The 22,837-nt window shown below is 45.8% G+C and overlaps 3 protein-coding genes across 3 annotated transcripts; all 3 read left to right on the top strand.

Annotated features, from left to right (window-relative positions):
- The first annotated feature begins 2,683 nt into the window (after positions 1-2,683).
- Positions 2,684-3,476, top strand: LOC120704990 (early nodulin-93-like). Its single transcript, XM_039989540.1, has 3 exons — positions 2,684-2,840; positions 2,949-3,010; positions 3,103-3,476. The coding sequence occupies exons 1-3, from the start codon at positions 2,777-2,779 to the stop codon at positions 3,322-3,324; spliced, it is 348 nt and encodes a 115-aa protein (XP_039845474.1). The 5' UTR covers positions 2,684-2,776; the 3' UTR covers positions 3,325-3,476.
- A 2,580-nt stretch (positions 3,477-6,056) lies between these two features.
- On the top strand, positions 6,057-7,131 carry LOC120702557 (early nodulin-93-like). The gene is made up of 4 exons (XM_039986417.1): positions 6,057-6,250; positions 6,399-6,460; positions 6,575-6,650; positions 6,756-7,131. Exons 1-4 carry the CDS (start codon positions 6,187-6,189, stop codon positions 6,899-6,901), a joined length of 348 nt encoding a protein of 115 aa, XP_039842351.1. The 5' UTR covers positions 6,057-6,186; the 3' UTR covers positions 6,902-7,131.
- Positions 7,132-9,811: 2,680 nt separating this feature from the next.
- LOC120702560 (early nodulin-93-like) lies at positions 9,812-11,051 on the top strand. The gene is made up of 4 exons (XM_039986419.1): positions 9,812-10,153; positions 10,285-10,346; positions 10,468-10,543; positions 10,631-11,051. Exons 1-4 carry the CDS (start codon positions 10,090-10,092, stop codon positions 10,774-10,776), a joined length of 348 nt encoding a protein of 115 aa, XP_039842353.1. The 5' UTR covers positions 9,812-10,089; the 3' UTR covers positions 10,777-11,051.
- The last annotated feature ends 11,786 nt before the right edge of the window (positions 11,052-22,837 follow it).

Below are 22,837 nucleotides of genomic sequence, written 5' to 3'. Positions count from 1 at the left end.
ATAATATTTTATTTTTAACCTGTATTGATTTTTTTTCATGCCATAATCCGTTTAGTCGCGCCAGAACAAGCGGCGCGACAAGCTCGCCATGCTGGCCCGGCGAGGCAGCGGCCCGCCACGGGGGCGCTGACGTGGCTGAGCCTGTCGCGCCACATGCGCTGGCGCGACAGCCTTGTCGCGCCATGCCCTAATGACTTGGGCCCACGCCAGCCCTTTCTCCCCCTCCCTCCGTCAGCGCCACCATAGCGCACCGCTGGCTTGCCCCGCCAGCGTGGCCCTCTTGTCGCGCCACCACATGCGGCGCGACAGAGGCTAATTGTCACGTCGTTGCGCGTGGCGCGACCAAACAAGCTATGACGTGTAATTATATTCTCTATAGAGATAGCGGCCGGCGGAGAGCAGGGGCGAACGGCAGACAGGCAGCTTGGCGCTTTGTACGAGTGAACGGATCTGATCCCGCCGACCTGACAAACACCTGCTCCCATCTCTCCCGCGCTACGCAGCACATCTGCAGTGTCTACTGATCCAAGTGTTTTAAGTCTTCCGAGTAATCACGATTTGTTACCATTAATCATACTTATCAATCTGCTAACACCGATCAGATTCACCGGGACGATTATCTGGACTAAAAGTCTGGTCGTCCAACTAATCGTCAGCTAACCGTGATTAGTTGTTTGATTAGCATGGGGATGACTAGTTTGTTTTTGGACCATCGATGGTTTTGTTCTTTTGGCTGGTAATTTGGTGATGCATTAAGTTTTAGTGTTTGATTAGCATGGGGATGACTAGTTTGTTTTTGGACCATCGATGGTTTTGTTCTTTTGGCTGGTAATTTGGTGATCCATTAAGTTTTAGTGTTGAGTCTCACACATGTTAGATCTTGTTTAGATGCAAAATTCAAAATTTCAAAATTGTCACATCAAATGTGTGCACCACATGCATGAAGTATTAAATCTGGACGATATAAAAATCTAATTATATAGTTTGCTTGTAAATTACGAGATGAATCTAATGAGCCTAACTAGGCCATGATTAGACAATAAATTGCTATAGTAAAGCTACAGTAAACATGTACTAATAACAAGTTAATTAGTTTTAATAAATTCGTCTCGTAGTTTACAAATTTTCTTTCAAAATTTTTACACGAAGCATCTAAACAAAACCTCATTAGGTTAGGTGAGTGTTGGTGCGTGTTTCTATGCTTAGCACCCAGATGGTTCATATTTTATTCTTAGTGGCTTTGAATTAACATGCTAGTTGATATAGAATCACAAATTACTGTGTTAGTGACCATGATCATCAAAATTATTTTAATCTTTACTTTAGACAATATACTTTATATATAGTATATCAGTCCTAGAATATGCAGAACGATTAGATTAGATTAGGATCGACTAGGCTGGACTAATAGGATCGAGCGATGACTAATCATGACTACTCATCTTATTGGTACCTTTACGAGTATAGATACGATTTTTTTTTGCGGGTATAGATACGATTTTTATGATTTGAAAACATTCCAATCCTGTCGAACCATCCAACGTTTCTCGAACTCCGACCTGCCGCCGCCGTCTTGGGCTCTTGGCTCGATCCCACCGTGACCTACTCACCTCGCCGCGGCATCGCTCGACGACCCATCCTCTGACAGTCCTGTGGGCCCCAAGGCTGCAGCAGAATGGACGAGATGGGTGGTGGAGTACGTGGCGTCGCTTTCCTCCGTACGTTTCGGCGAACCAGGCGACGGCAGCTCGCGGAATGGAGATCGTTGGAGGAGTGACGTCGCTGACGACTGAGCCGGTTTCGCCGGAAAACTAGGAGCGCCGGCGAGCCCGCTGCGGCCTTGCTTGTGGGCGCGCCTGCCAACCCCGAGCACAACCGATCGGCCGACGGGTTCCTTTAATTTCCCGGCAAAACTGGGGGTAGGATCGGTAAACTTTACCCCGCTAGCCTAGAGCAGAGCAACAGATCGAGCCGAGCAACAGATTGACAATAAGATTCTCATGGTCAAACTCAGACCTAGCTAGCTAGCACTCCAGCAGCCAGCTGACGGCTGATGGATCTATGAAATCTTGAAATGTTCCAAGCTGTCTGAATTTCGCGCCTATATATGTTGCATGGTCGTAAAAGTTGCGTTGGTCGCGGACGCTGAATCCATAAGCAGATACTGCGCTGATGCGCCGTGTACGCGTCAGCCGACTTTTGAGAAGAAAAGGCTAATTTTTCAGAGATGCTTTATTTCCAACTTACCACTACTAAGTACTAAGTTACCACTATTATTTCGGAGGCTGGTGACGGTGCCACCAGCAAACTCTCACGGTATCTTCTTCGGTCACCGGTCGGTCGAGGAACCTGGACGAATCCTGTGGCTCTCCAACCACAGGAGATTTGCGAGGACAATTCACCAGCGTAGCGCACCCTGCTGTCCGGGTCTAGGCACCCCTCTCCTGCACGACGATGCAGGTCGGCCACCAATTATCACCACCGAAACTCGGGAGGACGGCAGACAGGCAGAGGCATGGCATCCGCCTCCAGCCCGGGTCCGGCGGCGCGTTGGTTCCGACCAAAACCGTGGCCGCTCCCTCCGGCGCCCGCCATCCATGGGGACCCCAAACTGCCGCCTTTTCTTTCTCTTCTGTGACCACCACTACTCCACCGATGCCTGTCTATAAATAGTACACGGCCGGCCTCTGCAACCACATCTCATCTCGCTCGCTCTCACTTCCACCAGTACAAGCCCAGTAGCCCGACAGAACCCTGTACGTCTGATCGACTCACCATGTCGACGGTGACCCGTGCCTACCTGGACCAGAGGCTCGCCATGGCCAAGCGCTGCTCCAGAGGTAACCGCGTTTTTCCTTCTCCTACAGGCTACAGCTATCTGCTGCCGCACAGCACTTCACTCTACTGCCAGTTCTTATCTCCTGACACTGGTGGTGGAAAAATTGCAGAGGCGACGCTCGCCGGAGCCAAGGCGGCGGCCGTCGCCACCGTCGCATCTGCAGTCCCAACGGTGAGCCACCTACATACATAAACTGAACATCGTGACCAGTGGAAATTAGTCGTAACTGAACCTGTGCTCTTCATTGCCTCCGTGTTCTTCAGCTGGCGAGCGTGCGGATGCTGCCGTGGGCCAAGGCGAACCTGAACCCGACGGGACAGGCGCTCATCATCTGCACGGCGGCCGGGATGGCCTACTTCGTCGCAGCCGACAAGAAGATCCTCTCGCTGGCGCGGCGCCACTCGTTCGAGGAGGCGCCCGAGCACCTCAGGAACACCTCCTACCAGGGCGCCGCCCGCCCGCACCCGGCCTTCTTCAGGCCTTGATCGCTGGTGCCGTGTGCATGCCCGTGTCCTCGATGCCCAGGCTCAGTGTTCTCAGAGAAAGTGTAATGGTAGTGCTTGGGTTATTATTGTGATGTAACTACTACTACCTTCTTGAATCATTATTGATGCTGCCTCCAAATAATTAACTAGCATACTGAACTAGTACCAGAGATCTGTAAAGCACGCAGCACAAACGTCAGCGCTGGTCAGTCAACGATTGCAGCAAAAACAGTGTGTGGAGTTGTCCGCGATACTTCGGCACCTTGCCAGCAGTATAAGCGTATCAACTTTCAGAAATAACTCTAGCTCAATAGGTTGACTACTAATTCACTCTTCAAAACCGCCACTAAACCGGGACGGTTTAAAGGAGAAGCACCTGAACGATTTCTTTACCTTTTAACAGAGCAAGCAAACTTTCAGCCGTGTTTAGATCATAAAAAACTTTGGACGAAATTGACTGTAACAATTTTAACCAAAAATTAAAAGGACTAAACATAATCTAATTATAAAACTAATTATATGGATGGACTAAAAATCACGAGATGAATCTATTAAGCCTAATTAATTTATCATTAGAGGTTGTTTACTGTAGCACGAATTATCTAATCGTGGTTCAATTAGACTTAAAAGATTCATCTCGCAATTTCACCTGGGGGTTGTGGATCGGAATGGGTTTTGTCAGTTATCCACAGCAGTGGCGGATGTACACCCCGGGCCACCCGTGCCATGGCCCGGGGTTCGGCCCAAAAAATTGCTGAAGAAGCCCAAAAAATTACTGAAGAAGAATAAATATACTACTTCGCGATGACACTTGTTGTATGTTTTCTATCTTTCCATTATGTTCTCGTGTATCTTTTGAACTTCCATTATGTTCTCGTGTATCTTTTGAACTATGAGTTTGTCGACGTCTGGTTTTTGTCACAACTATATTTAAAACTCGGCCTGGGGTTCAACTCAATCCTGGTTCCGCCACTGATCCACAGTTAATACTCTTAATTAGTGGTCAAACGTTCAAAGTTATTGTAGCGCTGCAAAAAATTTAAGAACTAAACGAGACCTAATTTCACCTTTCTGCATCAGCAGGCACAGGCGAGAAAAAGGTTGTAGAAATTATGCCTGATATGGACGCTGGCTGATGAATGCTTCTTTACCCTGCTATTCATATATACGCAGTGCTGTACTACGGTACGCAGAGATGCTTCACACCACTAAAATGGATGCCATGATCACACCCAGTTCGATCTGTATAGCGTAAACAAAAACCACGGAAACACGAAGTACGAACCTTGCAGGCATGCACGTAGCACATTGGTTTGCATTGACCTCAAAATCAAAAGCAAAAGCAACGAGCACATATTATCGTCGTTGACAGGAGAAGCAGAACATGAAACCGCGGCCATGAATTCAGATGCAGCGAAAGAAATTTGGAAGGAGTTTATTTAAGTTTAGCTCTGGCGTCAATAAGTTCGTCTGAATGAAGACAGCAATAGTAGTAAGGTACTGGATAAGGTTATAGGTGTAGTAAGATTTGGATCTGAAAATCACAGCAGGGATAAGCTAATCCATGGCTCCTTTTGAGTGGCGCCAACGCACGCGTGTAGCCCCTCCGCTGCAGGAGCAGGACAAAGCCGAGCCGAAAACTGGGAGCGCCGCCCTGATTCCGCCCCAAAAAAACTGAGGGCACATCCGCCCCATGCCAGGCCGCAATCATCAGAAAAAGCAAAAGCCATCGTGTCGGCTACTACTTGCCTCTCTTTCATGTACACGCCACACCACACCTTGCCCGTCTGTTTGTCCACTTTACAGGTTTTTTTTAAGGATTTTTTAGATCACATACAACTCCGACACTCACAACGCACGCACACTCACATCTCTATGAATACACGTACGCAAATCCTACTCTTATGAGTATCTTCGAAGACTGAACCGGTAAATCTTCGAGATTGACGAAGTCAACACAGGCACCTCGCTGTCGAGGGGAACGTCGCCTACCACTAAATGCACAACGCCATTAAATTTCAGAATATTCGCTCCCATAAAGAGTCGAACCAGGACTTCATATACTATCGAGGCTCTTGTAACCACTAGGCTACATGTCTTTTCGTTTTTTGAAAAAGACTTTACAGTTTTAGTGTTTCACTTTCACCGCGTACAGTTGCCATGGCGGTTTACTAGTTTTGTTCAGTGTTGGGCTGCAGCCACCCAGCCAGCAGTGAGGACATTGCAAGTCTACGAGGCCTGTTGGCTGCTGACACAGTGACACGTTCGTCAAACTATCACTGGTCGGGGAGACTCTTTTGACCCTTCAGGTTCAGGAGCACTAGCACACAGAGATGAGACAAGCGAGATGCCCGAACCTACAGCACGATTCCACGCATGGTTTTCTCTGGGTTGGGTTCCTGCAGTAAACAAAAGCACACGTCATAGATTATTACCCTTGTAATTGGGCATCTAACACCCTACTAGTAATCTAGTTTGGTGAGGATCATGGGTTTCTTTTTTTTCAAACTTCTTTTAGTACCCTTGGCCGGTGACAAGTGCTCGTTCTGGTACTGGTAGTAGTAAAGTAGTAGGCGGATCGAGTCCCATGATGCAAGCAACCAGCCGGCCTCTGTCTGTCTGCTATGCAAGCCGAGTGGATAGGAAACAGGCACTGGCACACACGGTTTCGCCCAAAACCAGGTCCCCGCGCCCGCCGATCCTCTGATGCTCCGCCCTATAAATTCCCGGCCTCCCCTGCATCTCCTTGCAACTAACAGCAACCCATCGTCCTCTCTACTAGCTAGCTACTCAGTGGCTCTCTCGCTACTCGCCCATCATCTGCTTCAATTCCTTCTTCTTCCCAAGCAAAAGAGCAAGACCATGTCGACGGTGAGCCGTGCATCCCTCGATCAGAAGCTTGCCCTCGCCAAGCGATGCTCGCGAGGTACACGTCGTCCATGCACCTGCACTACCTCAGAGTCATAATTCTGATGCTGTTTTTCTGAGCTCTTAGGTCCTAGCTCTTATGAATTCACCGTTGATTCTTTCTGAGCTCGCGCTTGTACTCATCATGCATCTGTGTATGTCTGCAGAGGCGACCCTCGCAGGGGCTAAGGCTGCAGCTGTAGCGACCATCGCCTCTGCAATTCCCACGGTGGGTTCCATTCCATCTCCCTCCCTCTTCCTCCTCTGTTCATCGTGCCATGCTGATAGCATAACGACCCTGTATCTCTTACCAAATACCAACCAATTCGCTCATCTCCTTCAGCTCGCGAGCGTTCGGATGCTGCCATGGGCGAAGGCCAACATCAACCCCACAGGCCAGGCACTCATCATCTCCACAGGTAACACTGCTGATCCATACATAAAACCAGCACGCCTACCTGTCTTCAACTGATGAAGACGTTTTACTGAACATGTTTTGCTCACCAACGATCGAACCTTTGCAGTCGCCGGGATGGCCTACTTCATCGCTGCCGATAAGAAGATCCTGTCGCTAGCGAGGCGCCACTCGTTCGAGGACGCACCCGAGCACCTCAGGAACACCTCCTACCAGGGCGCCGGCAGGCCGCACCCGGCTTTCTTCAGGCCATGATCGAGCTTACTGCTGGATCGGAGTTGATGAATAAACTACTTGGCCAACAACTGCAAATCAATCGACGATGTGCTCAGAGACTCAGAGCAATTGCAAATTTTAGTGCGTGGGCCATTTAGTTTGTATTAGGTGTACTCTAAATTATTATGCAAGCAGTATATTGTATAAAAGTATTGTACTTTGTGTTTCTCAATCCAGAACTTTGTCTATCCGTATAATAGATTTGCCAAGCACCACACATCAGCGTATCACTCTTCACAAAATCTGTGGATACGATTATAAAAATAGCTTGCAAGGTTGACTAATTGACAAATACTAGTCCGGAAGGTTGACTAATTGACCCGGAGGGACCTGGGAGTTGAAAAGTGAACGAATCTCTTTTGTAAACTTGAGTTTTTAAGTTTGAACTGGTCGATACATGCAACCTAAATTTCAATTAAATATGTAATTATAAAATAAAATAATTATAGAAGTACGATGAAATGCAATGCATATATGATGATATAATTATTCCTGATTTATGCTTTTTCGCTATATATACCTGCTAGATATGCAATGCGTATTTGATCATCAATCCCATTTGGTTATTTCACGAAGCACCATGTTGTACATATTTGCAATATTAGTCCAAATAAAGACATACGAGTTCTATTAAGTACTATCTTAGGGAGAAAATGTGCTTGGGCTACTAAACATCGTCTAAATGGTGATTTTTTAAAAATAATGTAGTATCCGAACAGAGCATCCAAATTAAATTCTAATTATTGTACCATATTATTTCGTACAACAAAATATTTGAAACAAGGTCATATGCAAGAGACGAATATTGTTAGATGATATTTTCTAAGGAATATTTTTCTATAAAGCTGGAATATTGTTTTGATTGTATGGAATATTATTTTCTTATAACTTGAAATATTTAAACACGGTTGATATTTTCCGTATGAAAAAAGATTGCAGGAAGTTTATGTACAGCTTTGTCCTTGGTAAAAATATTATTTTGAGCGATAACTAAGAGAGTAACAGTGGATAAGGTTATGACGTAGGACGACAAGATCTGAAAATTGGAGCAGACCCCGTTTTTTTTTTTTTTTTTGTGGGGGCTGCACGGCGCTGCTGCAGATCTGCAGCCCACGGAGCGCGACGTCCGCGGTTTCTGGGGTGTGGCTGACTAGCCGAAAACTGGGAGCGCCACCATGGGATTCCGCCACCGAAACTGAAAAGCGCCTTTTCGTGCTGGGAAATGCTTTCAGCTTGCTTTGGCTGCTTCCTTCCCTTCTTCTCTTTTGCGCGTGCCTCTCCATGCATGCTACAAATTTACATTCACCTTGCCTCCTTGCCAAACGTTTTGAATTGAGTGTCGGTCTGCACATGCTGCTGTGAATTTGAGTGACTTTAGTCTTCAGTGGTTGTGGTTGCTGCTCGTTTGACTCCTGAGTAGCACACAGATGGTGCCGGAACCTGGTACCCACAGGCCACGCCACAGTCACAGCCACGGTCATCGTTCTCCGGGTTCCTGTAAACCGACCTGCACATGAGAAGCATCATCACATGCATGGTTAGGCTTAACAAATTAAAGAGCCACCACTAATGCAGTTTCGTTCTCGAGGATCGGGCAAGTCCAAGGCCGTTGATCTGAATCGACGGCCTTGAACTTGAAAATTAAGGCTGTGTTTTGTGCTTAGTTCGCGAAAAATTTTAGATTTTGATACTTAAGCACATTTCATTATTATTTAAAAATTAATATTCAATATTATCTTATTATTACTAATTGGAGGCTCCTTTTGAAGTCTTCAGGTGATGCCACCTAGGATTCTATGTGAACAGTATAAAAAAATAGAGAAATTCTATAAATTCTCACAAAAATCAGAAACATCTGGCCATCAATTCGGCAACTCTAATCATAATAGCCGTTGGATCTCTTATCTTTTTTAATAAATTACCCACATTTGCCATTATAAAAATAAGCTAAAATAACCCTCTACACATATATCTAAATTACCCACCTCTGTCATTATAAAAATAATCTAAAGTAGCCCCCTAATCTTCATGTAAATTACCCACTTATGCCATTATAAAATAATATCTAATAACCCCCTAAATTTTTGTATATATTATCCAATGATATCATTATAAAAAAAATTAAAACCCCAAATCTGAATCAAAATTATATTATTATAATAAAAACTTAAAGTGCATCAACATAAAATTCTAAATTATTATTTTTATCATTATTAGTATATTATTTATGTTATTATTTATATAAAAATACTAACCATAATGTGTGTGTCACCACAAATTCATGTATAACAGAAGTGATCGGAATACCAATTTTCATATTGTTCAATAGCTCAAACAAAGTGTTCAATTAAATACATATTAAATATATATGGAGGTATGATGCAAAGTGAGAAAAAAATTTAGTAACTAAACATATCACATTTATTACAATTACATAATGATAAATATGTATCTTTATAATATTGGATTAGAATATTTAATTGGTTAAAGAGAGCGTGAGATATATAATTATTAGATATCTCTAACTAGCATGTGCGGGAGCACGAGTTGATAGACTAGTTAGAAGCTAATTAGACTTAAAAGATTCATCTCGTAGAAAACAATTATACTGTATAATTAGTTATTTTTTAACTATATTTAATACTCTATTCATATGTCTATTGATTCGATCGGACGGATACCAACGGAAATTTTTTAGAACTAAACGGGACCTAAAAGACAAGAACCAGTACCAGTGAAGCAAGGGGAGTCCCCTGTGCCCCCGTGCACATGCTGGCAGGCACCGCCTGTCTCTTCCTGCAAAGCTACGGACGGATAGGATAGGAACATGAGGTGAACTGCACCGCACCTGCACCTACCCGGAGGAATCATCTCCGCGCCGGCCACACTGACACTGGCATCGGTTTCGTTGCGCCAGCCCAAAACCATGTCCGCGCCCGCCCGCCGCTTCTCCCCGGCCGCCGATCGTTTGGCGTCGCCGGAGCCGCCTATAAAATCCCGGCGGCCACCCCAGCGTCTCTGCAACCCATCATCCATCGCCCTCACCTAGCTCGCTCCTTTCAGTTTCAGACTTTCAGTGCCACTCGTCATCACCAGGAACAGAGCTGCTTCGTTTCCAAGCAAACCAGCCAATCTCGCCCTTCTTTGCTTACCACACAGCATCAACGATGTCGACTGTGAGCCGTGCGTCCCTTGACCAGAAGCTCGCCCTCGCCAAGCGCTGCTCGCGAGGTACCTACTGACACTGGCAGCACTGCTGCACTTTGTTCAGGCACATACACTTCAGAAATGGATCTATTAAACACAAGCCTGTCTGTAATTAAGATGCTGTGTGCGCTGACGCTTTGCATCTCTGTGCGCAGAGGCGACCCTTGCAGGAGCCAAGGCGGCAGCCGTGGCCACCATCGCCTCCGCGATCCCAACGGTGAGTAGTTTCCTTCACCACCTCGATCTGTACGTTCACCTCAAGAGTCAAGAACTCAAGATGGACAGCATTGTAGCCTGATACCTAACCTACCATTTCGTTCTGGTTATCCATTGTTCAGCTGGCGAGCGTGCGGATGCTGCCGTGGGCCAAGGCCAACATCAACCCCACCGGCCAGGCCCTCATCATCTCCACAGGTGTGTGTGCTGCTTGAATCTTGACAGAGGCTGACTCGATCACCATCACTGTGTGCAGAATCTGACCCATTCGTTTGTTGCTTTCAGTTGCTGGGATGGCATACTTCATCGCCGCTGACAAGAAGATTCTGTCACTGGCGAGAAGGCACTCGTTCGAGGAAGCTCCCGACCACCTCAAGAACACCTCCTACCAGGGCGCCGGCCGCCCTCACCCGGCTTTCTTCAGGCCATGATGAGGCATCTTGCGAGATGGCGCCCTCTTGGAAGTTGCTGTACTCTGTGCCGTAGATGTCCGAATAAACTAATGCTATTAGCTCGCCAATATCATCAATCACTACGGGAGACGGGGGGTTTGCCGTGTGCCTGTTGCACACGGCAAAGCCCGATAAACACACGGCTGCTCCAATGGTACACTAATACTTCAATGGATCAATGTAATTAGTTTGTACTACTGCTGCTCCAATTGAAAAGGAATGCAACTTGGTCTTACAGTACTGATCAACACTGAAATTCTGTTTTTTTTCTTGCAAAAACGCATTATTAGTAATTTTTTTTGTTAAAAAGAGGCGTAATAACACGAATGCTTCCTGATTTATGGCCTTTCTTATATACATGGTACATATACATACAGTGTTTATCTTTCTTTGATATGGCCTACATATACACATGGGCTTCACAAATTGGATAAATTGCCCACTAATATTTCAATTGGTATGTTGTACTTGTACCACCATGCATGGTTACATGTTTGCATTATTATGCCCACTCAGACCAACTCGTGGTGAAGAAAAAAAATGTATGAAGTTAGGGTACTGATAGTATGTGGCTTCACGCAGTAAGGGACCGATTCACCGCGGCCCCGATGTCTATTTATCGCGTGTGTGAATAAGCGTGAGCGCGTTGTGGAAGCCCTCCCCGGTTCATCTTCTACCTCCAGGGGAGGGATGGCGGCAGCGAGCTAGGGGAGGGAGGGGCCGGGGAGGGGTGGGAGGTGGGCGGAGTGGTCGCCGGTGGCCGGGGTGGTGGAGAGAGTGAAGCGCATCTAGGCCGATAGATGCTAATGGTAAGTTTCGGTGATTAATGACAACTGTATGCGACTAATGTGTGTTTTGAAGGAAAAATTAGTGATTAGTCTAGTCTCATATGAAATGTGAAAGGAGACCCCTCAATTCGGAACAACCATGCGTGCCAAGGACTCAATTTTAAAGATTAAGGACATTTCTAGTCTCAAGTGTCGCAAGGAGATGAATGACATTTGATTTAGTTAGGGTTTATAGTTTTTAGTTCTTGATCGTACAATTAAGAAGGGCTCATGAGTTAGTAGCTTGACCAAAATTGAGTTGGTCTTAGAAATCTTACATACTCGCTCAAAAACAGCCTAAGATGGTCAATAGAAGTTAACACAACACTCGGAATAAGAAACAATCGAAGTTACATTCAAATCCAAGTCAATTCAGTTGAAAACGAAGAAAAACAGCAGCACCAGTTTAACCGATGCCTTAGCATCGGTGCATCCGACGCTTGGCGGAAGTTCCGACGCCCCTGTCGGATGCAAGCAGAAATCAAATCAACAATCTCTATAGCACCGGTTGAACTGATGGTCCCAAGCAAAGCACCGGTGCATTAGATGTACTATGTTCCAGATAGCATGTTTTGGTGGTCCTCAACTCCTCTTCAGCACCGGTTGAATCGACGCTTCAGAATCAACCACCAGTGCATTGGATGTACTATGTTAAAGAGAGCTTGTTTGAGTTGATCAGTGAACCTCTTCAGCACCGGTTGAACCGACGCCCCTACGTAGCATGCACCGCTGCAATGACGCAAGCCTGGATACTGTGTCAGAACCCCAACAGCTACTAATTGGACACAGAGAGACCGGTTGAACCGACGCTTTCACTTTCTAACCCGTCGGTTCTTCCGGTGGTCTCGATTTTTCTGCAGTGGACTTCCAACGGTTATGTAACCCTCTCCACTCTATATAAGGGCACCCCCTGGCTCATTTGAAGTGCCTTTGACACCTTGAATACCTGAGGCCACCCTTGAGAAGAAGAGAAAGTGCTTTGAGCAAAAGAGAGAAGATCTAGTACATTGATTGTGCTTCAACCTTGAAGAATTCAACCTTTGCAAGTGTAGCAAGTGTGCTTGAGGTAGGGCCAACTGAGTGTAGGTCAAGTGAAGTCTTAGGAGTTTGTTACTCTTGGTGTTTGACGGCACCTAGCCGGTCTTGGTGATCGGGAGGTTCTTGGTGAGCTCTTGGAGTTTGTGGGAGCCCCAAGACAAGAAGATTGTACACGGTGTGAAGCTCGCCGTTCCGGAGATGGAGAAGGAGCATTCTTAGTGATCATTTGCTCCTTGGTGAAGCAAGGGAGCTATACCCTTTGTGTGGGTGCTCCAACGTGGATTAGAGGGGGAGCGTCAACTCCTCGATACCACGGGAAAAAAAATCCGGTTGTCTCGTGTCTCTTACTTTTATTTCAAGCAATTAAATCCATTTGTTGTTATTCTTGCTTTTGATTGCTTATAGTTTGACTAGGACAACTTGCATGGTAGTGTGAACTCTTACTTAGGTTTTGATCTTGCTAGTGTGCAACCATCTAGACAAAATGATCATGATAGTGTGTTTACCTACCTAAGAACATTTTGCTAGCATGCTCTAGTGACTAGGTTTCAAATTTGTAGATTGGGCAATACTAGTCTAGGTTAAGGACTAGGTAGAAATTTGAAAAAGTCCCAATTCAACCCCCTTTTTGGGCCACGATCCTTACAATTGGTATCAGAGTAAGTGCTCTCTTTTTAGGCTTAAAATCCTAGAGAATGGCCGGGGGAGTGGTGATCCCCCCAAGCTCGATGGGAGAAACTATGCTTATTGGAAAGCTCGCATGGCGGGTTACCTTGAGACTATTAATCCCATCGCTTGGGTGGTCTCGGAAAAACCTATTGTTGGTCCTTGGAATGAAGATCAAGTCAAATATGGTGCTAGAGTGAAGAATGCTTTGTTTGATACTCTTAGTGAGGAGATTTTTGCTCATGTTCACAGCAAAAAGACCTCTCATGAAATTTGGGAAGCACTTGAAGCTATCTATGTTGGTTCTAAAAAGTTTCGTGAAGAAAAATATCAAGTTCTTAAGGAAAAACTTAATGAATTCAAAATGCTTCCAAATGAGTTGGTTGAACAAATGTATGCTCGATTGAATATGCTTATTGAGGACATTAACGCTCTTGAAATTTCTCCTTTGTCTACTAGTGACATCATCCGAAAGATCCTTCATTGTCTACACAAGCCCAAGTACAACATCATTACCTCATTGCTCTATGAGAAGGATCTTGAAACACTTGAAGTGAGTGATGTTGTTGGGAAGATTCGATCTCATGAGATGTTCGTCTTGGGAGAAGTTGATCCACCGCAAGACAAGAGAGATCTTGCACTCAATACTAAGAGTGATCATAAATCCAAGAAAAAGAACAAGTGCAAAGTTACATCACCAAGCTCAAGCGAAGATGAAGCTAACGAAGATTCAAGTGATGAAGATGGTGATGTTGAGCTAATAATTCTCATGAGGAAGACCTCCAAGATGATGTGAAGGTTGAACAAGAGAGGGTACAACTATGACCCCAAGAAAAACAAGTTTCGTACCCGGAAAAGCAAGGACAATGTCAAGAAAATTTGTTACAATTGCGGCAAATATGACCACCTCTCATATGATTGTCCGGAGCCTTCAAAGCTCAACAAGAAACAAGAAGATGATGACAATCAACACAAGACATCAAAGAAAAGTCATGAGAAGAAGGACCACAAGAAGAAAGGGTCTTTCACAAGAAAAGAGAAGGTCAAGGCTTTCCTTGGAGAATGGATCACGGACGGTGAATCCTCAAATGATGACTCAAGTGATGAAGAGTCCAAGAAAAAGATTGTGGGGATTGCCATGCATGATAATGAAGATGATGGTGATGAGTCACCTCTACCTCCACCACCCATGTGCTTCATGGCAAGAGTTAACTCCAAGGTGAGTGATGATGACGACTCCTCTAGTGATGAAAGTGAACATTGATTATCTCCTAATGAAGTGCAAAACATCCTAGATGAGTACCAACAAGTGATCAAGAAGTACAAATCAAAATGTAAAGTTCTTGAAATTGAATATGCCAAACTTAAGGCCTCAAATGATGAGTTGATTATTAGGCACACTGAGATAGTAGAAACTCATGATACAAGTATTGTTCCTATCAAGCAACTTAGAGAGGATCATGACAAGCTACTTGTTAAGTATGATGAATTGAATGTTAAATATGAGGAATTAATTGTGCTTAACAAGTCACTTACTTCATGCAACAAGAAGCTTAAACTTGATTATACTAACTTAAGTATGATGTATCAAGAACTTGACCTTGCCTTTGATGCCTTGGATGAAGAACTAAAAGAAACTCAAAAGAAAGTCATCAAAGTCAATATAGCTACTTCTTGTGATGACCTTGTGGAGTTTCCTCACCCTACTACTTGTCATCATACTTCTCCTTCTTGTTCAAAGACTAACCATGATAGGGAGAAACAACTTGAGGAGGAACTTGAAAGCATGACCAAATGCATGTTCAATGTGACAAGGGGAGAATACTTGCATAAGGAGATTCTCTTCCACAATGCAAGGCACTTTGGGATAAATGGACTTGGGTCATTTCCCAAGCCTCCGGAAAATTGTCCCAAGTCGCCGGAACTCAAGGCATGCTTCAACAAGGAAGTTGGCTCATATTGTCAACATTGTCAAATCACCGGGCATCACACAAGGGAGTGTCCAATTCCTACTCGTCCACCTCCTACCTTGCCTCCTAATTACAAGTCTCAATTCAATAAACATCATTTCTTGTTAAGCAAGCTTAAAAGTGGCAAGGTTAAGGCAAAATTTATTGGCACTCACATGAAGGGAAAGCTACCACGCCAACTATGGATTCCTAAAGCTTTAGTAACTCATGTCAAAGGACCCAAACTTGCTTGGGTTCCCAAACCTCAAAAGTGATTCATTTGTGTGTAGGTGAACTACAAAGCCGGTGGCAAGCATTGGGTGTTTGATAGCGGATGTACACAACACATGACCGGCTATGTAAAGATGTTCACCTCACTAGATGAAGATGTGGGCGATTATGAACATGTCACCTTTGGTGATAACTCAAAAGGAAAAGTGGTAGGTTTGGGTAAGGTAGCCATTACCAAGGATCTTTCTATCTCTAATGTGTTGCTTGTTGAGTCGGTTAGTTTCAATTTGTTATCTATTGCTCAACTTTGTGATTTAGGACTAATATGCACCTTTAGTGATAGTGAGGTTGTAGTGACAAGCAAGGATGACAAGAGCTTAATATTCAAAGGATTTCGACATGGTAACATTTACCTTGTTGATTTTTCATCTAATGATGCAAGCTTGGCGACGTGTCTCTTCTCCAAGAACTCCATGGGTTGTCTTTGGCATCGCCGCATTGCTCATATTGGCATGAGCCAACTCAAGAAGACCTTCAAACGTGGTATGGTGGTTGGTGTCAAAGATGTTACTTTTGACAAAAACAAATTGTGTAGTACTTGTCAAGCCGGGAAGCAATTTGCATCATCACATCCCATGAATGCTTATTTGTCAACATCAAGAAGCTTGGAGCTACTACACATGTATCTCTTTGGGCCAACCATCTACAAAAGTCTTGGCGGTAATCTCTATTGTCTTGTAATTGTTGATGATTACTCTAGATATACTTGGACTTTCTTTTTAGAGGACAAGAGCAAGACTATGAGGATCTTCAAGATTTTTGTCAAGCAAGCTCAAAATGAATTTGAGTCTAGTGTTGTGAAGGTCCGGAGTGACAATGGTACAGAGTTTAGGAACACTCAAGTAGAAGAGCTTTGCAACGACATGAGGATCAAGCATGAGTTTTCATGAACATACACACCCCAACAAAATGGAGTGGTAAAAAAGAAGAACAAGACATTAATCACTCTTGCAAGAGTAATGTTGGATGACTATGACATCTCACAAAGATTTTGGGCAGAAGCCATCAACACCACATGCCATGCATCCAACCGAGTTTATCTCCACCGCTTTTTGGGAAAGACACCCTATGAGCTTCTCATTGGGAGGAATCCCAACATCTCCTACTTCCGGGTGTTTGGTTGCAAATGCTACATATTCAAGAAAAGGAAGCACCGAGGCAAGTTCGAAAGTAGATGTGATGTTGGTTTTCTTGTTGGTTATTCATCAAACTCCAAAGCATATCGAGTATTCCATAGTGCTACTAGCAAGATTGAAGAAATTTGTGATATGGAGTTTGATGAGACTAATGGCTCCCAAGGGGAAGTTTTCTCTTGTGATGATATAGGTGATGAACCACTTCGAGAAGTCATGAAGAACATCACTATTGGGCAAGTCAAGCCAAAGGAGGAGGTAGAAGAGCTACAAGTCTCATCCACTCAAATTGAAGTCACTTCCAAGGACGACTCAAAGGATGAAGACAAGTCTACACCATCACATCACCATGATGAGTCATCCGATGAAGAAGATGATGCCTCACCTCCTTTCCATGATGCCCAGGATGAACAAGTGGTTGAAGAACAACTTCCATTTGATGACACACACATCACAAGTGAACAAGCCCAAGCTCAAGATCAAGATGGCAAACCACTAGAAGAATCAACGTCTTAAGCACAAGAGAGGCTTACAAGAACTTCAAGAAATCATCCCATTGACTTGGTCATGGGTGACCCCTTCGGTGGAGTAAAAACTCGTAAACGTCAATATGCCTCTTTTTATGAACATTACTCGTTTGTTTCTTGCTTGGAACCCACAAATATAGATGAAGCTCTTGAGGACCCGGATTGGGTGATGGCCATGCAAGAAGAGCTCAACAACTTCACCCGCAATGAAGTTTGGGTTCTTGAAGAACGTCCTCAAGACAAGAATATCATTGGTACTAAGTGGGTCTTCCGCAACAAATAAGATGAGCATGGTGTAGTGGTTCGCAACAAGGCAAGACTTGTGGCAAAGGGCTTTGCACAAGTTGAAGGGTTGGATTTTGGTGAAACATTTGCCCCCGTTGCAAGACTTGAAGCCATCCGTATCCTTTTAGCATACGCTTCACATCACAACATGAAACTCTTTCAAATGGATGTGAATAGTTCTTTCTTAAATGGCTTCATTAATGAGTTGGTGTTTGTTGAACAACCTCCCGGGTTTGAGGACCCTAGATATCCTAATCATGTTTATAGGTTGCACAAGACGTTCTACGGGCTTAAGCAAGCGCCAAGGGCTTGGTATGAACGCCTTCGTGACTTCCTTCTCAACAAGGACTTCAAGATTGGGAGGGTGGATACAACTCTATTCACAAGAATCTTCAATGAAGAGTTATTCGTATGTCAAATTTATGTTGATGATATCATTTTTGGTTCAACTAACCCCACTCTTTGCAAAGAATTTGGAGAAATGATGGCTAGGAAATTCGAGATGTCCATGATCGGTGAGCTCAATTTCTTCCTTGGGTTTCAAATCAAGCAATTGAAGAAAGGGACTTTCATCCATCAAGAAAAGTACACAAAGGACATTCTCAAGAAATTCAAGATGGATGATTGCAAGCCGATCAAGACTCCAATGCCAACTAATGGACATCTTGACTTGGATGAGGGAGGTAAATCGGTTGACCAAACTCTCTATCGTTCCATGATTGGGTCACTTCTTTACCTAACCGCATCTAGGCCCGATATCATGTTTAGCGTATGCATGTGTGCCCGCTTTCAAGCTAATCCTAAGGTATCACACATTAGTGCCGTTAATAGGATCCTTAGATATCTCAAGCATACGCCTAGCATAGGCTTGTGGTACCCCAAAGTCGCTAATTTTACTCTATTGGGATACTCGGATTCGGACTTTGCCGGATGTCGTGTGGATCGCAAGAGTACATCGGGTGGGTGCCACTTGCTAGGGCGTTTCTTAGTCTCTTGGTCGTTAAAGAAACAAAATTCCGTGGCCTTGTCAACCGCGGAGGCGGAATATATTGCAGCCGGGGCTTGTTGTGCTCAAATCCTCTACATGAAGCAAAGCCTCTTGGACTATGGTGTAGTATTAGATAGGATCCCGCTCCTTTGTGATAATGAGAGTGTCGTTAAAATTGCTAATAACCCGGTTCAACACTCTCGCACCAAGCACATAGATATTCGCCATCACTTTCTAAGAGATCATGTGGCAAGGAATGATATACTACTTTGTGGTGTTCGTTCCGAAGATCAATTGGCGGATATCTTCACAAAACCTCTAGATGAGAGCACCTTTTGTAGGTTGCGAAGTGAGCTTAACGTTCTAGATGCTTCTAACGTCATATAAATGCCTTGTCATATAGATACATTTCATATATACAAATGCTAGGGGCTTGTCTAACCTTGTCAAGATAGTGATGAACATGGGTCTTGCATGAGCCGGTAGTCTTGGTTTTGCTCATGGCATGAAGAATGGTTCATCATGAAGAAGCTTGCCAATGGTTCAAACTTGACAAGATAGATTTAAATTCTTGCAATGCATGTGCTTGTCATATAGATTGCATCCATGTTTAATTTCTAGCTTTGCATTGGCATTGCATCACGTTAGTAGCATCACAAGGGAGCAAATCACACTTCGAGAAATATATTCATGCTAAATATGATATATCATCTCTACAAGAGTGATAAGATCAATGTTGCGCTTTCATGCCTATTGAGTCACGTCCTATCGAACTTAAAGTTTCAATCTCTAAGTTCATAGGCAAAGTGGCTCATACATTTGGTTTTTGTGTTTAAAACCTCGCTTGGATCTTAATTTGCCTATGTTTATGTAAAAGCTTGCGAGCACTATATGTATGAGTGTTTGAGGGGTGAGGTTGTCTATCGAAAATGGTCCAAATTGAGTGTTTATGGCTTTGGTTTTGAAAATTTGGATCAGAAGTAGAGTTTGTAGTTCAGCAAAAAATTTCCTTAACCACAGGTTAAACCGACGCCCTGTTTTTCCTTGAATCGGTTCAACCAGTGCTTAACTCTTCGTGGCCCAGTTTCTGCATCGTCTCTGGAACAACCTCCGACCGTTACACCGATGGCCACCGGTGCATCCGATGGTTGGCGGATGAACTGACGCCTCAGCATCGGTTCTTCCAGTGCTACTGCGTGGAGTTTTGGCCCTTGCAGCGTCTCTGGACCTTCCTCCTGCAGTTGCACCGATGCCCGTCGGATGCTCCGATGGCTCAGTGGCGGTTCTTCCGGTGCTCTCAGTTGACCGCGTTCAAATTCTCTCAGATCTGGTCAATTTTACACCGATGGATACACCGATGCCTATATCTCTGAACCATCGGACCTTCCGATGCTTTAGGGTTGGCGGGCCCGCTCGTCCTGTTTCACTTAACCCGTCCGCGGGCCCCGCGCGTCAGTCAGCGCACTCCTTCTTTTACCTCGCGAACCGCTGCCCCGCACCAGACTCTGCTCCGCCGTCGCTCGCGCGCCGCTCCGCCACAGCTCGCGCGCGCCGCCGCCGCAGCTAGCACACTGCGTCGCCGCCGCTGCCGCCACAGCACCTCGCGCCCACGCTCCACGCAGGATCCCGTGCGCCGTCACCCACGCCCAGCGTTGCCTCTCATTCTCTGTGTCGCCGTTCGCCGCCGCCTGCAGCGCCGTCGCACCTTCCCCACTTTCCGCGCGCGCTCCTCTGCTCCTCTGCCCTCCTCGCGCCGCAGCCTGGACTCTGTTCCATCCTCTACACTCTTTGCTCAGGCGCCCTCAAGGTGTTCGTGAAATTTCTCCAAAGGGATTTTTCATCGATTTCGTCGAGTTCTCTTCTCTGATCCTCCAGGGTACAGGTATCACCTCATGTGTGGTAGCACCTTCTTCATATCCTTTTTACACATGACCACATATGTCATTTGTTTTGCTTTTGCACACATAGATATCTCTTAAATCTTTTAGTTTGTCATCGATATCGATGTTGTTATCCACTAGATGTTCCTGTTTTAGGCTCAATCAATTCCATGCTTTGCTTAAGGACATTCTTTCCTTTAGTGGATATGTCATATATGCATAATTCCCTGTCTTAATTACATTATCTTCTATCGATTATCTATGACAGATGGAAGGAGACAATAAGGGCAAGGGCAAGCAGAAGAAGCGCACTCGTGAGGACCGAGAGCGAGAGAGAGCAGAGGCAGTTGCAGATGCAGCAGACATGCATGTTTCACTCAGGATCAGAGATCCTCAGGCTCAGGGGGAGCCACATCAGCAGTTACATCGCTCAGGACGTACTCGTCTGCCAGAGACAGCTCAGACCACACCTGAGTCCCGCTCTCGTCCATGGACTCGAGGTGGTGGTACTCACAGGGCAGCAGGCCGTGACAGTGAGAGAGAGGCAGCTGGTTAGGATAGTGATGCAGAGGAGGAGCCTCCACAGGTTGAGCTGCTTGATCTTCGGGGCATCCCAGGACCTAGGGTCAAGAGATTGAGATATGTCACCTCGGAGCAGTGGTTTCCCGAGCAGAGAGACGTTGGAGTTGACCGTCGCTTTCACACTCTACTCCAGGAATCTTTCTACCACGCTTATTGCCAGATGGACATCAAGATCAGTGAGCACAAAATGCTTCACTAGGTGGCTATGCGCGTGGCAGCAGGAGGCATTCCTATGCTCCCTTTGTTTGAGAGATATGAGGGTCTACCAGCTCTGCTTAATGAGAGGTCTCGGTACATCAGAGAGTGGGTTCGCGTTTTCTACGCCACTCTATTTGTTGAGGAGGACCGGCAGTTCATTGACTTCATATTCCAGCAGAGGCATTATAGGTTGACTCGAGCACGTTTGGCTACCCTGCTAGGAGTTCAGATTGCCGAGGAGCCACACTTCTTGCACTATCAGGCTTATGGCAACACGGTGCCTCCTCATCGTCCTCATGAGTCTCACGTCATGTCTGACGAGGAGATCAGCGTTCTCTTTCAGCAGCCCTTCCTGCCTGGCACACCGAGGACCCCGGACAGACTGACTCCCGTAGCTCACTCCATATACCTAGCTTTGAGGAAGAGTCTGTTGTTCCGGATTGGATACAATGAGGGGATCACAGCTCTGCAGCAGTGGCTACTACTGTATATCTTGACAGGATGAGACTTTGACCTGGTTGACTTCTTCATCTGCGAGCTAGAGGATGTGATCTTGGATGGGATGACAGTTCACCGTCGCAATTCTTTTGCTCATTGGATCGGCTGGATACTCGCTCAGCTCAGTCAGAATGCTCATATTGATGAGCTGGAGCAGTCGAGGACGCACTTCAGTTTTTACTCACCTACTACTCCTCGAGATGGTCGTCGTGGCCCGAGATGCCAGCGCAGGGCACAACGGATTCTGGATGAGCGTGTTTTGGCTGAGGGTAGAGTTGTGGATGATCCCACTATAGCTGAGGACGCTTCACTTGCAGCGGCAGAGGCCCAGCTCCCACACTGCTTGGACACAGACTCAGAGGACTCGGAGGATGACGAGGATTTCATACCCACTGTTACTGTCCCTCGAGGTGCTCATGATGATGAGGCAGGATCCTCTAGTGCAGCCCGCACCCCTGCTCCTTCAGTTACCACTGCTCAGGTCACTCAGCCCGATGCACTCGCTGCTATTCTTCAGAGGCTCTCTGACCAATAGGACCGATTTGCTGCAGCTCAGCTAAGCATGCAAGCCGGGCAGGCTCGCCAGCAGGAGGCCCAGACACTAGTTCTTGAGGGGATCCGGCAGTAGCAGGAGGCCATGAGGTTACAGCTTCAGCAGTAGTCCCAGATTCAGCAGCAGATGTTCACTTTCTTCTCGGAATGCTTCGGTCAGCTGTACCGTCACACTGGACTGCCTAAGCCTCAGCTCCCTACACCCCAGCAGCTCCAGTTCGACACCACTGCTCGTCCTCCACCTGTTGGCGGTTTTATGCAGACACCCTTGGCATCCTTCCCGATGTCACCTCTTCTTCAGACCGGGTTGTTTGCCAGCCCTGCTCCTACTTCCACTACTGCTCCGGCTCATGCTCCACAGCCTAGTGTCTGGACTGCCGAGCAGCGTGCAGAGTTCCTCAGGCAGCAGCAGGTTCTGCATTAGCTACATCACCCCTCAGCTCAGTCCCTCACGTTCGAGTCACCCTCACAGCCTGAGGTGCTCCGTCCGTCCGTTGTTCGCCCTACTCAGCCAGACCTGACTCCTGTCACGTCTGCTCCTTCGACGGACTCCATGGTCGTCACCGAGCCAGTTGCTACCGCTACTCCAGCTACTTCTGCTGCTCCGACGACTCCGGTCGAGCAGA

The sequence above is a fragment of the Panicum virgatum genome, chromosome 4K, assembly GCF_016808335.1.
Source record: "Panicum virgatum strain AP13 chromosome 4K, P.virgatum_v5, whole genome shotgun sequence".
Classification (NCBI taxonomy): domain Eukaryota; kingdom Viridiplantae; phylum Streptophyta; class Magnoliopsida; order Poales; family Poaceae; genus Panicum; species Panicum virgatum.
This window is presented reverse-complemented; position numbering and strand designations above follow the sequence as displayed.